Below are 15,503 nucleotides of genomic sequence, written 5' to 3'. Positions count from 1 at the left end.
ATCTATACGGCCTTTCGGAGCCGAAGGCCCACTCTTGGACCCTTGATGACTGCACGACACAAAGTTTTACACCTCGCGTGGGCCCGCCAACACCGACATTGGACTGTTGATGACTGTAAACATGTTGCCTGTTAAGACGAGTCTCGTTTCAAATTGTATCGATCAGATGGACGTGTACAGGTACGGAGACAATCTCATGAATCAATGGACCCTGCATTTCAGTAGGGGACTGTTCAAGCCAGTCGAGGCTCTGTAATCATGTGGGGCGTGTGCGTTGGAGTGATATGGGACCCCTGATACGTCTAGATACGACTCTGACCGGTGACACGTACGCAAGCATCCTTTCTGATCATCCGCATCCATTCATGTCAATTGTGCATTCCGACAGACTTGGTCAATTCGAGCAAGACAATGCGACAATGGTTCAAATGGCTCTGAGCATTATGGGACTCAACTTCTGAGGTCATCAGTCCCCTAGAACTTAGAACTAGTTAAACCTAACTAACCTAAGGTCATCACACACATCCATGCCCGAGGCAGGATTCGAACCTGTGACCGTAGAGGTCGCGTGGTTCGAGACTGAAGCGCCTAGAACCGCACGGCCACTTCGGCCGGCACAATGCGACACCTCACACGTCCAGAACTGCTACAGAGTGGCTCCAGGAAAACTCTTCTGAGTTTAAACACTTCCGTTTGCCACCAAACTCCCCGGACATGAATTTTAATGAACATATGTGGGATACCTTGCAGCGTGCTCTTCAGAAAAGATCTCCACCCATTCGTACTCTTACGGATTTATGGACAGCCCTGCAGGATTCGTGGTGTCAGTTCCTTCCTACTTCAGACGTTAGTCTGAGTGCATGCCACGTCGTGTTGCGGCACTTCTGCGTGCTCGCGTGGGTCCTACACGATGTAAGGGAGTTGTGCCAGTTTCTTTGGCTCTTCAGTGTATGAGACGTATGGATTCATGGACACTATGGATTTGAGAAATTACAGACAGGGCCCCGAATTGTGTTACAGAAAGTAAAACCATACAGATCTCAATATCTCCTTAAAATAGGCTGGATACGTCAGTTTGAAGGCCGAACAGAGGCAATGGCGTATCACCTTCAACACGAACGTGCTTAGTAGAAAACTATAGTGTTCAAAGTAGCCTTAGGTTTACATTCACCTTTACCTAAGGCGGATCCACGCTAGACCAACGAAGGTCAACGACCGACGAGCAACCGCTTCGTTGTCCGTGAGCTGCTGTGTACAGGTGGAAAATCGGAGCTAACGAAGCGGTTGGCCTTGGTTGCGATTCGGACTGCTGGCGGTAACTCTCTCTCAGTAGAGACGGCGAGTCGAATGATAATTGGTGCAGTAGCGATTTTCTACACCTGTTTGAAAGGGTATGTATTTACTGATTGGAATACGGAGACACCGTTCAGACTGATAGTTTTATCGTGAACGGGAATGTTTAGGAAACCATACAAACTGCGATTGTAAAACAAATTGAAAACATTAGGCGCCTGGAGAGAAATCAGTGAGCTGTTAGAAAATAATACCCACGATGTGAAGAAAAGCGGAATCTTTATGGATATTTAATAACTTTTCTTTCATAATGCGGGGACACAGTCATAATACATTTCTCTAAAGTCAGTACCGCCATTAGACTGTTGTTTATTTACAGTACTAAATTTACACTTACACAATCATGATTTCAGCTTCAAAGTGCCATTATCAAGCGTTTTAAGTGTTATAAACTGCTTGGGATGGTGTACACAGTAATGAAGCAAAGCTCTGCCAGATATATCGACTCTTAGACAATGTGTCTAATAGCGTATTTTAATACGACAGTATGCCATCCCAAACAATTTTTAACACTTAAAACACTTGATAATGGCACTTTGAAGTCGAAATTACGATTGTGTAAGTGTAAATGTAACATTGTAAATAAACAACAGTCTAATGGTGGTGTTGTTGTTATTGTGGTCTTCAGTCCCCAGACTGGTTTGATGCACCTCTACATGCTACTCTATCCTGTGCAAGCTTCTTCATCTCCCAGTACCTACTGCAATCTACATCCTTCTTAATCTGTTTAGTGTATTCATCTCTTGGTCTCCCTCTACGATTTTTGCCGTCCACGCTACCCTCCAGTACTAAATTGGTGATCCCTTGAGGCCTCAGAACATGTCCTACCAACCGATCCCTTCTTCTTGTCAAATTGTGCCACAAACTACTCTTCTCCCCAATTCTATTCAATACCTCCTCATTAGTTATGTGATCTACCCATCTAATCTAATGGCGGCGCTGACTTTAAAGGGCTTTATGGACATCTTTTTACTGCATGTACAGCACTCCTAAAAGAGGAGTTTTACTTTGAAATTTTAAGGCCTACGCAATTCAATAACAATTCTAAATCTGTAGCTCTCATTCGAAAAAAATTATGAAATAGCCCATACCCTAATTCAGCTTTATGGACAGACAGTTTTTTCCCACCACACAGCTACGTGCTTTTTTAAAAGCGAGGTCATTCTCATGCGTCGTGTCATGTATTTGTTTTTCAGACGATCAGCTTCTTCCAGTAGAGTAACAGCTGCACATGCGACGACTGCTAAATCTTCTCCGCTCGTAATATCGGCCGGTGGATCTTATTAAAAAGCTACTTTATAACAATGACCAAATGGGAGCAACTTCGACACATTATCAGAGTCAGCTGCAATTCCACGTGGCCGATTCCCTTGGTACGAACCCCTCGGTTTGGTAAGTATGATAGCCTGAACGCCAATGCGTTGGCGACCAACGTTCGGCTAAACCCACTGGCTGTGTTACGTTTGCCCACAGTGTATGTGCTTTTAGTGGAATACAAAAATGAAGAGGAGCGGCGGCAGCGGCGCCGACGTCTGTACTCACCTCCTGTTGCGGTACTTGACGTCGTCGTAGAGCAGGTGGTGGGACGGCGAGGGCGGCGTGGCCGGTGCCTCTGCCACTCGCAGCGCCTCCTCCACCAGCTGCTGCAGCTTCTGCTCCAGCTGCTCCACCGCCTCCGTCTGCAGCTGCTGCAGACACAAACACAACCAAAGGCTTACTCTCTCAACTACAAAACTACGACACAAACTACAGTAAACACTAATATGGGCTTTGTAGTAGGAATGAGAGACGAGAAGGATTAATGAAGTTCTGCATAACTTTCAGCTAGTAATAGTACACTACTGCTCATTAAAATTTACACCACGAAGCTGACGTGCTACAGACGCGAAATTGAACCGACAGGAAGAAGATGCTGTGATATACAAATGATTAGCTTTTTAGAGCATTCACTCAAGGTTAGCGCCGGTGGCGAAACCTACAACGTGCTGACAAGAAGAAAGTTTCCAACCGATTTCTCATACACAAACAGCAGTTGACCGGCGTTGCCTCGTGAGACGTTGTTGTGATGCCTCGTGTAAGGAGGAGAAATGCGTACCATCACGTTTCCCACTTTGATAAAGGTCGGATTGTAGCCTATCGCGATTGCGGTCTATCATATCGCGACATTGCTGCTCGCCTTGGTCGAGATCCAATGACTGTTAGCAGAATACGGAATCGGTGGGTTCAGGATGGTAATGCGAAACGCCGTGCCGGATCCCAAAGGCCTCGTATCACCAGCAGTCGAGATGACAGGCATCTTATCCGTATGGCTGTAACGGATCGTGCAGCCACGTCACGATCCCTGAGTCAACAGATTGGGGACGTTTGCAACACAACAACGAACAGTTCGACGACGTTTGCAGCAGCATGGACTATCAGCTCGGAGACCACCGCTGCGATTACCCTTGACGCTGCATCACAGACAGGAGCGCCTGCGATGGTATACTCAACGACTAACTTGGGTGCACGAATGACAAAACGACATTTTGTCGGATGAATCCAGATTCTGTTTAGAGCATCATGATTTTCGCATCCGTGTTTGGCGCACATTGGAAGCGTGAATTCGTCATCGCCCTACTGGCGTGTCACCCGGCGTGATGGTATGGGGTGCCACTGGTTACACCTCTCGGTCACCTCTTGTTCGCATTGACGGCACTTTGAACAGTGGACGCTACATTTCAGATGTGTTACGACCCGTGGCTCTACCCTTCATTCGATCCCTGCGAAACCCTACATTTCAACAGGATAATGCACGACCGAATGTTGCAGGTCCTGTACGGGCATTTCTGGATACAGAAAATGTTCGACTGCTGCCCTGGCCAGCACATTCTCCAGATCTCTCACCAATTGAAAACGTCTGGTCAATGGTGGCCGAGCAACTGGCTCGTCACAATACGCCAGTCACTACTCTTGATGAACTGTGGTATCGTGTTGCAGCTGCATGGGCAGCTTTACCTGTACCCGCCATCCAAGCTCTGTTTGACTCAATGCCCAGGCGTATCAAGGCCGTTACTACGGGCAGAGGTGGTTGTTCTGGGTACTGATTTCTCAGGATGTATGCACCCAAATTGCGTGAAAATGTAATCACATGCCAATTCTAGTGTACTATATTTGTCCAATGAACACCCGTTTATCATCTGCATTTCTTCTTGGTGTAGCAATTTTAATGGCCAGTAGTGTAAATACACGTTCGAAATTCGCAGGAGATTGAGGCATACTTGGAAAAGGTCTGGAGTGCAGGGAAAAGCAGTTTAAAGAATTTTAATAACACAGCAGATATTAGGAAGATGGCTGGTATAAAAATTGAAGAGGCAGCCACTCTGCTGTGCCCTGAAGTCTCCAGCATACAAGGTTAGACCCGAGTCCAGACGCGTCACAAAATTAAGAAAGCTTCACCACACTCATCTCGTTATCAACTGAAATACAAGGCAGATCATCAGCTAAATTTGCTACTGCCTGCTTATCACAGTACGAAATGCACTCAGTTAAAATGTGGCGCACAGTAATTTGCTTGTCACAGGTCCAATGCGGATGCGGGCCAAGGCCTCACTAGAGCGAATGGTTGCATTCCTGTCTTACACCATTTTAATCCGAGCACTTTGTTTTTATTCTTCCCTTCTTATTGTTTCTTCTTGGTTACGGTACATTTTGTATATTACGTTTCTCTATAGCATACCCTTTTTTCCTCAAAATATCAAACGTCTTGCACCATTTTACATTGTCGAGCGCTTTTTCAAGGCCGACGAATTCAATGAAGGTGTCTTTATTTTCCTTTTCCGAGGTCGACAAATATGAATTTATCTTATATTTTCCTTAAATACCTGCCGAGCGCGGCAGTCGCCCGGTCTCAGGCGCCTTACCACGGTTCATACGACTATCCCCGTCGGAGGTTTGAATCCTCCCTCGGACATGGGTGTGTGTGTTGTCCTTAACATAAGTTACTTTAAGTTAGATTATGTAGTGTGTAAGCCTAGGGATCAATGACCTCAGCAGTTTGGTTCCATAGGAACTTACCACCCCGTTAAATACTGGGTTCAAAATATCTAGGTCCTCTGTCCTTAAAAGAACCGTTGTTGAAGTCACTAGCCATACTGATCTATTGTGATACTGTTTGGAAGACAATGTATATATTTTACTTATGTTTCTAAAGCGATGTGTGGTTGCCATATAATTATTAAAAATTTTCCTATATCTTGCTTCCGTTATCAGTCGCAAGTCAGAACTGCCTCTGTGTTGCGCTTAACTTTCCGAAAGCCAAACTTATCGTTACTTAAGACAGCCTCAATTTTCATATCCATTGTTCTGTATACTATCCTTTTCAGCAGTTTGGACTTAGTGCCGTTAAGCTGATTGTGATGTAGTTCTGATACTTTTCAGCCGTTTGTATCTTCGCAATTTCGTGGATGATCTCTTTTCGAAAATCTTATGGTGCGTCTCCGGGTTCATAGAACCTACACGTCATCTTTAATAGTGGCTTGGTTGTCGCTTTCCCAAATAATTGCAGAAATTCCGAACGAATGTTATCTATTCTTTCTGCCTTATCTGATCACAAATCTTCCAAACCTCAAACTCTGACACTAATGCTGGATGCCCTATGTTTCCATATCGACTGTCATTCTTTCCTCAATGGGATCATAAGAAAAGTCCTCTCCCTTCGAAGAGGCCTTCGGTGTATACTTTTCACCTGTCAGCTCTTTCCTCTGCGCCTTACTAGAATTCCTATTACACTCCTAATTTTGACACCCTGCCTTTTAATTTCACTGAAGATTGTTTTCAATTTCCTTATGCTGAATCAGCCCTTCGGACGATCATTGATTTTTCGGTTTCTTAACATTTTTGCTGCGGCCGTTTCACCTTAGCTTTCCCGCACTTCCTGTTTGTTTCGTTCCTAGGTGACTGATATTCCGTTATTCCTGAATTTCCCTAAACATTTTTGTACTTTCTTCTTTCGTCGAATTTAAATATTTCTTCTGTTGTCAACTCTTCGCGTTAACACTAAGAGGCGACGTGAGCTAGGAGTAGTAAGGAGTCTGAACGAAATATGTGGATTTGACGGAAGGCCTACATCTCCACCTAGACCGGCATGCATGCACAGCAAGCTACCGCACGCTACGTAGCGGAGAGATCAATCATTTCCTTTCATGCTCACTCGCAAATAGTGCGAGACGAAAACGATTGTCTGTAAGTCTTCTTATGAGCCATAACTTCTCCTGTCTTCATGACTTACATTTTTCCACATCTGTCAACCACCACACCAATTACAAATTTTGTCCAAGTCATCCCATACCCTCTTCATGTCATGAAAATCTTACGCAAAACGTATGTTGGTGGCAGCAGAATCGTTTTGCAGTCTTTTTCAGTTGCCGGTTCTCTAAATTTTCTCAATACAGTTCCTCGAAAAGTACGTCGCCTTCCCTCAGGGATTCGCATGTGGGTTCCCGAAGTATGTCCGCAACACTTACGTTTTGTTCGAACCTACTGGTGACAAATTTAGCAGCCGGCCTCCGAATTGCTTCGATGCCTTCCTTCAATCCGAACTGCTTCGAGCAGTACTCTAGCTCGCATCAGCGTCCTATATGTGGTCTCTTTTACAGATGAATCACACTTTCCCAAAATCCTCCCAATAAAATGATCTCGACCATTCGCCCACCCAACCAAATTCTCACGTACTCGTTCAATTTCATATAGCTTTGCAACGTTACGTCCAAATATTTAAACGATGGAACCGTGTCGAGCAGGCCACTACTGACGATGTGTCCAAACGTTACGGGTTTGTTTTTACTACTCATCAGCAATAACTTACATTTTTCCACATCTGTCAACCACCACACCAATTACAAATTTTGTCCAAGTCATCCCATACCCTCTTACAGTCACCAAACTTCGGCACCGTCCCGTACACCAGTCATAAGCAAACAACCTCAAATTGCTGCCTACCCTGTCCGTCTGATCATTTATGTATATAGAAAATAATAACAGTCTTATCACACTTCCCTGGGTCATTCCTGTAGATACCCTTGTCTCTGATGAACACTCATGGTTGACGACAACATACTGGGTTCTATTACTTAACAAGTCTTCTAACCACTCACATATCTGGGAACCTATTCCATATGCTCGTATCCTCGTTAGCAATCTGCAGTGGGACACCGTGTCAAATGGTATTCGAAAATCTAGGAATATGGAATCTGTCTGCTGCCCTTCATCCAAAGTTCGCTGTAAAACTAACACTAAACTCCGCCCCAACAAGCCATGAAGACCCAACGGTACCGACCGGCCGCCGTGTCATGCTCAACCCACAGGCGTCACTGGTTGCGGATATGGAGGGGCATGTGGTCAGCACACCGCTCTCCCGGCCGTATGTCAGTTTATGAGACCCAAGCCGATACTTCTCAATCAGGAAGCTCCTCGGTTTGCCTCACGAGAGCTGAGTGCCACCCGCTTGCCAACAGCGCTCGGCAGACCGGATGGTCACCCATGCAAGTTCTAGCCCAGCCCAACAGCGCTTAACTTCGCAGATCTGACGGAAACCGATGTTACCACGGCGGCAAGGCCGGTGTCAGATAATCGCGTGAGAAAATGGTAAGCTCAGTTTCGCACGAGCGATGCGTCCTAAAGCCGTGATGATTCGTGGGCAAGGTTCTCGGTCTCAAGAAAATTTATTATATTCGAAGTCAGAATCCGTCCATGGACTCTGCAACAAACCGATCTTAGGGACATTGGTCTGTAATTTTTTGGGTGCGTTCTTTTCCCCTTCTTATATGCAGGAGGCGATGCACCTATCGTCTAGGCTAGAGCCATTGATTAGTAATCAAAACGTCCACAGTACCGGGTTCTAATGCCGCCACCGCTTAAAATTTTATTAATCATCAGCCTTGTCAAAGAGGGCGCAGGAGCGGACAGAGGTTCAGGGCATTCTCTTGTCCTTGGGGTGGGAAACTGCCCCTAAAGGCGGAAGAATCAGCAATTATCAATGGCATGAGGATGCAGAAGGCAATGGAAACCATTGCATTAAGGACACATAACGTGTATCCACAGGATATGTGGCCTATAATTGAAAAAGTGTCATGATGACCTCTCCATTGGCAAAAGATTCCGGAATAGTCCCCTATTCGGATCTCTGGGAGGTGACTGCAAAGGGGGAGGTGACTATAAGAAAAAGACTGAATAACCAACGAAAGGGTAACATTCTACGAGTCGGGGCGTAGAATGTCAGAAGCTTGACCGTGGTAGGGAAGCTAGAAAATCTGAACCGAGAAATGCAGATACTCAATTTAGGTATAGTAGGGGTCAGTGAAGTGAAATGAAAATAAGACAAGGATTTCTGGTCAGAGAGTACAGGGTAATAACAGAAGAAAATGGGATAACGAGAGTAGGATTCGTCATGAATAGGAATATAGGGTAGAGAGTGTGTTACTGTGAACAGTTCAGTGATAGGGTTGTTCCTATCAGAACGACAGGCAAACCAACACCGACAGCTATAGTTCAGGTATACATGCTGACGTCGCAACTAAAGATGAAGAGGTAGAGGGAGAGTATGAGGATATTGAAAGGATAATACAGTACGTAAAGGGAGATGAAAATCTAATAGTCATGGCGGACTGGAATGCATTTGTAATGGGAAGGATTAGAAGAAAATGTTACAGGAGAATATGGGCTTGGGACAAGGAAAGAAAGAGGAGAAAGACTAACTGACTTCTATAATACATTTCGGCAAGTAACAGCGTATACTCTGTTCGAGAATCAGAAGAGGAGGTATACTTGGAAAACGCCGAGTGATATGGGAAGATTTCAGTTAGATTACATAGTGGTCAGACAGAGATTCCGAAACCAGATAGTGGATTGTAAGGCGTACGCAGGAGCAGATATACTCAGATCACAATTTAGTAGTGACGAAGAGTAGGCTGAAGTTAAGAGATTAATCAGGAAGAATCAAAACGCAGAGAAGCGGGATACAGAAGTACTAAGGAATGACGAGATAAGCTTGAGGTTCTCTAAGGCTATAGATACAGCTATAAAGAATAGCTCAGTAAGCAGTACAGTTGAAGAGGAATGGACATCTCTAAAAAGGGCAGTCACAGAAGTTGTAAAGAAAAACTTAAGTAAAAAGAAGGTAACGGCGAAGAAGCCTTGGGTAACACAAGAAATACGTCAGTCCATCGATGAAAGAAGAAAGTACAAAAAGGTTCAGGGAAATTCGGAAATACAGTAATACAAGTAGCTGAGGAATGAAATAAATAGGATGAAATGGCTGCATGAAAAATGTGAAGAACTCGAAAAAGAAATGTTTGTCGGAAGGACTGCATCAGCATATAGGAAATGAAAGGAAATTTAAAAAAAAATGGTTCAAATGGCTCAGAGCACTAGGGGACTTAACTTCTGAGGTCGTCAGCCCCCTACAACTTAAACTACTTAAACCTAACTAACCTAAGGACAGCACACACATTCATGCCCGAGGCAGGATTCGAACCTGCGACCGTAGCGGGCGCGCGGTTCCAGACTGAAGCGCCTAGAACCGCTCGGCCACACGAGTCGGCAATCACTGGAGGAAGTGGCAACAAAACAACTATGCAGTTGGTGTTTGGAATGTATGAATCTGGTGACATACCATCTGACTTTCGGAAAAATAACATCCACGCAATTCCAAAGACTGCAAGAGCTGACAAATGCGAGAATTATCGCACAATCATCTTAACAGTTCATTCATCCAAGGTGCTGATATGAATAATATACAGAATAATGGAAAAGAAAATTGAGGATGGGTTAGATGGTGATCAGTTGGCTTTAGGAAAGGTAAAGGCACCATAGAGGGAATTCTGACGTTGCGGTTGAAAATGGAAACAAGATTAAGGAAAACTCAAAACACGTTCATGGGATTAGTCGACCTGGAAAAAATGTTCGACAATGTAAAATGGTGCAGGATGTTCGAAATTCTTAGAAAAACAGGGATGAGACAGAGGAAGGGAAGGGCAATATACAACATTACAAGAGCCAAGAGGGAGTAATAAGAGTGGACGACCAAGAACGAAGTGCTCGGATTAAAAAGCGTGTAAGACAGGGATGTATCTTTCGACCCTACTGTTGAATCTGTACATCGAAGAAGCAATGATGGAAATAAAAGAAGGTTCAAGGGTGTAATTAAAATTCAGGGTGAAAGGATGTCAACGATACGATTCGCTGTTGAATTTCTATCCTCAGTGAAACTGGAGAATTACATCATCCCCTGTATGGAATGAACAGTCTGTTGAGTACGGACTATGGATTGAGAATAAATTGAAGAAAGAGGAAAGTAATGAGAAGTATCAGGATTGATGGTCACAAAGTAGCTGAAGTTAAGGAATTGTACTACCAAGGCAGCAAAATAACCAATGATGGACGAGCGAGGAGGACATCAAAAGCAGGCTAGAAATGGCAAAAAGGGCGTTCTTGGCCAAGAGAAGCCTACTAATATCAACCATTGGCCTTAATTTGAGGAAGAAATTTCTGAGAATGTACGTCTGGAGCACAGCATTGTATGGTAGCGAAACATAGACTGTGGGAAATCCGAACAGAAGAGGATCAAGCATTTGAGATGTGGTGCTACAGACGAGTTTATTTATTTATTTAATAGTATGGCTAGGGTCCCCCGTCGAACAGACCGTTCGCTTGGTGCCGGTCTTTCAATTCGACGCCACTTCGGCGACCAGCAGTCGATGAGGATGATAGGATTATGATGAGGACAACACGACACCCAGTCTCTGGGCGGAGAAAATTCCCCGACCCAGCCGGGAATCGAACCCGGGCCCAGAGGATTGACAATCCGTCACTCTGACCATTTTTTCTTTTTTTTCATTTTGTTCGTTATTGATCGTTGTGTTTGGTCGTTGCGGACGTCGCAAGACATCCTGTTCAAGTTCGGTGGTTGATCCTTCCACCTTTTTATTAGAGAGGCCAACCGGCTCGCTGACTGAACACGCTGAGCTACCGTGCCGGCACCCATTCAGCTACCGGGGGCCGGACAACAGACGAATGTTGAAATTAGGTAGACTGATAAGGTAAGGAATGAGAAGGTTATTTGCAGAATCGGAGAGGAAAGGAAAATGTGGAAAACACTGATAAGGAGAAGGGACACGATGACAGGATGTCTATTAAGACATCAGGGAATGATCTCCATGATACTAGACGGAGCTGCAGAAGGCAAAAACTGTAGAGGAAGGCATAGTCTGGAATACATCCAGCAAATAATTGAGGACGTAGGTTGCAAGTTTTACTCATAGATGAAGAACCTGGCACAGGAGAGGAATTCGTGACGGGCCGCATCAAACCAGTCGGACGACTGATGACTAAAAAAAAAAAAAAATATACAGAAATTACACGCCCTTTTCCCCAGTGATGCATCTGTGAAGTAAATGTTAGAGAATACGACAGTGCTTGTACTGCTCCAGCGTTTGCAATCCAAGTAAACGTGACAGCGGAAGTCGATCGAGCTCAGAGGCCTGTTGACAGTATCCAACAGATCGATATAGCCAATACGAAATTGCAACAGGTATGCTTAGGTAGATTAAGTGGCGACTTTTAGAGGAATGTGACTCTGAATTCGTGAAACCTTGACAGGTGACACGTATGTAAGAACCCTTTCCGATCACCTGCTTCCATTCAGGTCCACCGTGCATACCGACGGACTTGGGCAATTCCAGCAGGACAGTGCGACACCCCACACGTCCTGAATTGCTACAGAGTGGCTCCAGCAACACTCTTCTGAGTTTACTTTCGCTGGCCACCGAACTCCGCAGACATGAAGATTATTGAGCATATTTGAGATGCCTTGCGACGTGATGTTCAGAAGAGATCTCCACCCCCTCTTACTCTTATGGATTTATGGACAGCCCTGCAAGCTTCATGGTGTCAGTTCCTTTCAGGGCTGCTTCAGACATCAGTCCAGTTCATCCCACGTCGTGTTGCTGTACTTCTGCGTGCTCGCGGGGGCCCTTCACGCAATTAGTCAGCTGTACCAGTTTCTTTGGCTCTTCTGTGTATATAGCAGCTACTGGAATGCAAAGCCATCACTAATGAAAGCGTCTCCAGTTGCTTGTAATGTTAATGTTAATGCTAGTCTTCCTAACTGTTATGTGGTCATCATTAATTCATGTTCTGCCATTAATCTATCTCCTCATTTGTACTGAGAAGCCTGCCAAAAGTGTCAACCTACATATTTCCAATGCGAAGCATGAACTGCTGTTCACTGCAAGTCCACGACCTCCACACATTTCAGATTTACGTACTTTTCCCGACATTTTAGCAGAACAGTACATAGTTCTAAAAAATGATACAACTTAGAGGGATCCTTCGTGCAGTGGGTCACTAAAACTGCATATTTTCGCAATACGCTAGTGTAAATACGGAAAGCACCAAATATGTCATGTAAGCTTCAGACTGGGATGAATACAAATGTTACTGTTGGTCCCAAAATCTGTTAAAAAAAGCATACAGCTACACGCAAACCTAATTACTTCGGGTTAATAACTCAACGTCTAGCGACTCGGCCGCGGTGAATCCTTGCAATAACCAAGTCATTGATCTTAGGATCCCCTGAAGGCTTTTACCGCCATTGCCTCATTACTTGAATTTAATTATAAGAATTCGTACCGAGAGTGACGTGTTTGTGATAAATCTTTCGTGCTCCATCCCCTTGAAAGGGTATTCTGCAAGTTAAAACACAAAAACGTAGAACGCGACGAAGTCAGTATGGCGTATGTCGCATCGAGTGACGACACTTACCTCATCGGCTGCTAGCAGGGGGAAGAGTGGCGGTAGCTGGTTAAGGAGCCTCGCAGGCTTTGACGTTTTATGCACTCTCTCGCACTTGTCTCCCATAGTGACTAATTGCTTACAGTCACAACCAGTATTATTCTACATTTACTCTGCGTCAGAATGTAGGAAAGAACAAGTGCTATCTCACAATTATCTCCAGTCGCCGTTAAAATATTTGATTGTATAGTCTCAGAGCGAACTGCAAGTAGAGCACTCGTCATTAATAGCGGAAGACGGAATGCAGAAACCGGGAGTTGCTAGAAAGGATTAACATGTAGAATGGTAGAGTGTACTAGTTGATGCGCAAAGATATCAAGCCTTGTAAGACATCTGTGCGAATAGGGTTGAACTTTTGGGAAGTAAAATGTTTTTAAATTGAATCGTAAAATTTTCTATAGTTAGATTGAAATTCAGTGGGAAAGGACACCAGTTATAACATTCGCTGCTGACATTGGTCTCCTCAGTGAAAGAGGAGAAGAATAACATGATCTTTTGAATGAAATGAAAAGTCTGATGAGTAAAGATCATGGAATGGGTGTAAATAGAAGAAAGAGAAACGTAACGAGGAGTAACAGAAATGAAAACAGTGAGAAACTTAGCATGGGAACTGTGGATCACGAAGTAGGCGAAGTCAAGGTATTGTGCTGCCTAGGCAGAAAAATAATGCATGACGAACTGCGCAGGAAGGACATCAAAAGCAGAATGGCACTGGCAAAAAGGAATTCCTGGCCAAGGGAAGACTAAAAGAGTAAAACATATGCCTTACTTTGAGGAAGAAATTTGTGAGAATGTACGTTTGGAGCACAGCATTCTATGGTAGTGAGACATGGACCGTGGGAAAACCAGAACAGAAGAGAATCGAAGCATTTGAGATGTGGTGCTACAGAATAATGTTGAAAATTAGGTCGATTGGTAAGGTAAGGAAGGGGAGGTTCTCCGCAAAAATGACGAAGAAACGAATATATGGAAAACACTGATAAGGAAAAGGGATGGGATGATAGGACATATGTTAAGACATGAGGGAATGGTTGGTTGGTCATGGTCATCGGTCCCTTTTTCCAAAGACAAAGAACACCCACAGAGAATAAAAACAAGGAACAGAAGAGATCACAGACGATACAGAACAAGAGATACTGAGACAAAGACAAGACAAAACAAACTAAAACCACACAGAGTGTGACGGTGGTTGGCCGACCATAGACATAAAAAAGGAAAGGCCAACCACTTAGAAACACATTAAAAAATCAGTGTAAAACCATAGGTCAAAGGCCAGAATCAACACAAAACGATAAAATAAAACAGAAACACTCAGAGTAAATGATAAAATCCCCCTGCCCGAATAAAACGTAAAACTAAGTTAGCCATAGTGGAGTCGTCTGTTAAAAGGGCAGGGAGCGCAGCAGGCAGCGCAAATGTCTGCCTGACCACAGCTAATAGGGGGCAGGCCAGCAAAATGTGGGCCACTGTCAAAGCTGCCCCACAGCGACATAGAGGAGGGTCCTCCCGGCGCAGTAAATAACTGTGTGTCAGCCGGGAGTGGCCAATGCGGAGCCGGCAAAGAACTACTGAGTCCCTGCGAGTGGCTCGCAGGGATGACCGCCACACAGCCGTCGTCTCCTTGACAGCACGGAGTTTATTGCGCATTGGCAGTTCGCGCCATTCATCGTCCCATAGCGCCAAGATTTTGCGGCGGAAGACTGCCCGCAAATCAGTCTCTGGGAGGCCAACGTCCAGAGATGGCTTACTGGTGGCCTCTTTCGCCAGGCGGTCAACATGTTCGTTACCCGGGATACCGACATGACCGGGGGTCCACACAAAGACCACAGAGCGGCCGCAACAGGCGAGAGTATGCAGAGACTCGTGGATAGCCGTCACCAAACGAGAACGAGGGAAACACTGGTCGAGAGCTCGTAAACCGCTCAGGGAATCGCTACAGATAACGAAGGACTCACCTGAGCAGGAGCGGATATACTCTAGGGCACGAAAGATGGCGACCAGTTCAGCAGTGTAAACGCTGCAGCCATCCGGCAAGGAACGTTGTTCGGAAAGGTCCCCTAGAGTGAGCGCATATCCGACACGACCAGCAACCATCGAACCGTCAGTGTAAACAACACCAGAGCCCTGATACGTGGCCAGGATGGAATAAAAGCGGCGGCGGAAGGCCTCTTGAGGGACTGAGTCCTTAGGGCCCTGTGCCAAGTCGAGCCGAAGGCTAGGGCGACGAACACACCATGGGGGTGTATGCAAAGTAGCCCGGAAAGGAGGTGGAACAGTGAAACCCTGGAGCCCAGAGAGAAGCTCCTTGACGCGGACCGCTATTG

At 45.1% G+C, this 15,503-nt stretch overlaps 1 protein-coding gene across 1 annotated transcript in view; it reads right to left on the bottom strand.

Annotated features, from left to right (window-relative positions):
• The window catches only part of LOC126458281 (sterol O-acyltransferase 2-like), a 268,197-nt gene that overhangs the window by 227,194 nt on the left and 25,500 nt on the right, over positions 1-15,503 (bottom strand). The window contains exon 3 of the mRNA XM_050095212.1: positions 2,896-3,041. Within this exon, the coding sequence (XP_049951169.1) occupies positions 2,896-3,041 (146 nt within the window). The remainder of the gene's footprint in view (positions 1-2,895; positions 3,042-15,503) is intronic.

Source organism: Schistocerca serialis, chromosome 2 (assembly GCF_023864345.2).
Source record: "Schistocerca serialis cubense isolate TAMUIC-IGC-003099 chromosome 2, iqSchSeri2.2, whole genome shotgun sequence".
Classification (NCBI taxonomy): Eukaryota; Metazoa; Arthropoda; class Insecta; order Orthoptera; family Acrididae; genus Schistocerca; species Schistocerca serialis.
The sequence above is the reverse complement of the archived record's forward strand: the minus strand, read 5'-3'. Positions and strand labels throughout refer to the sequence as shown.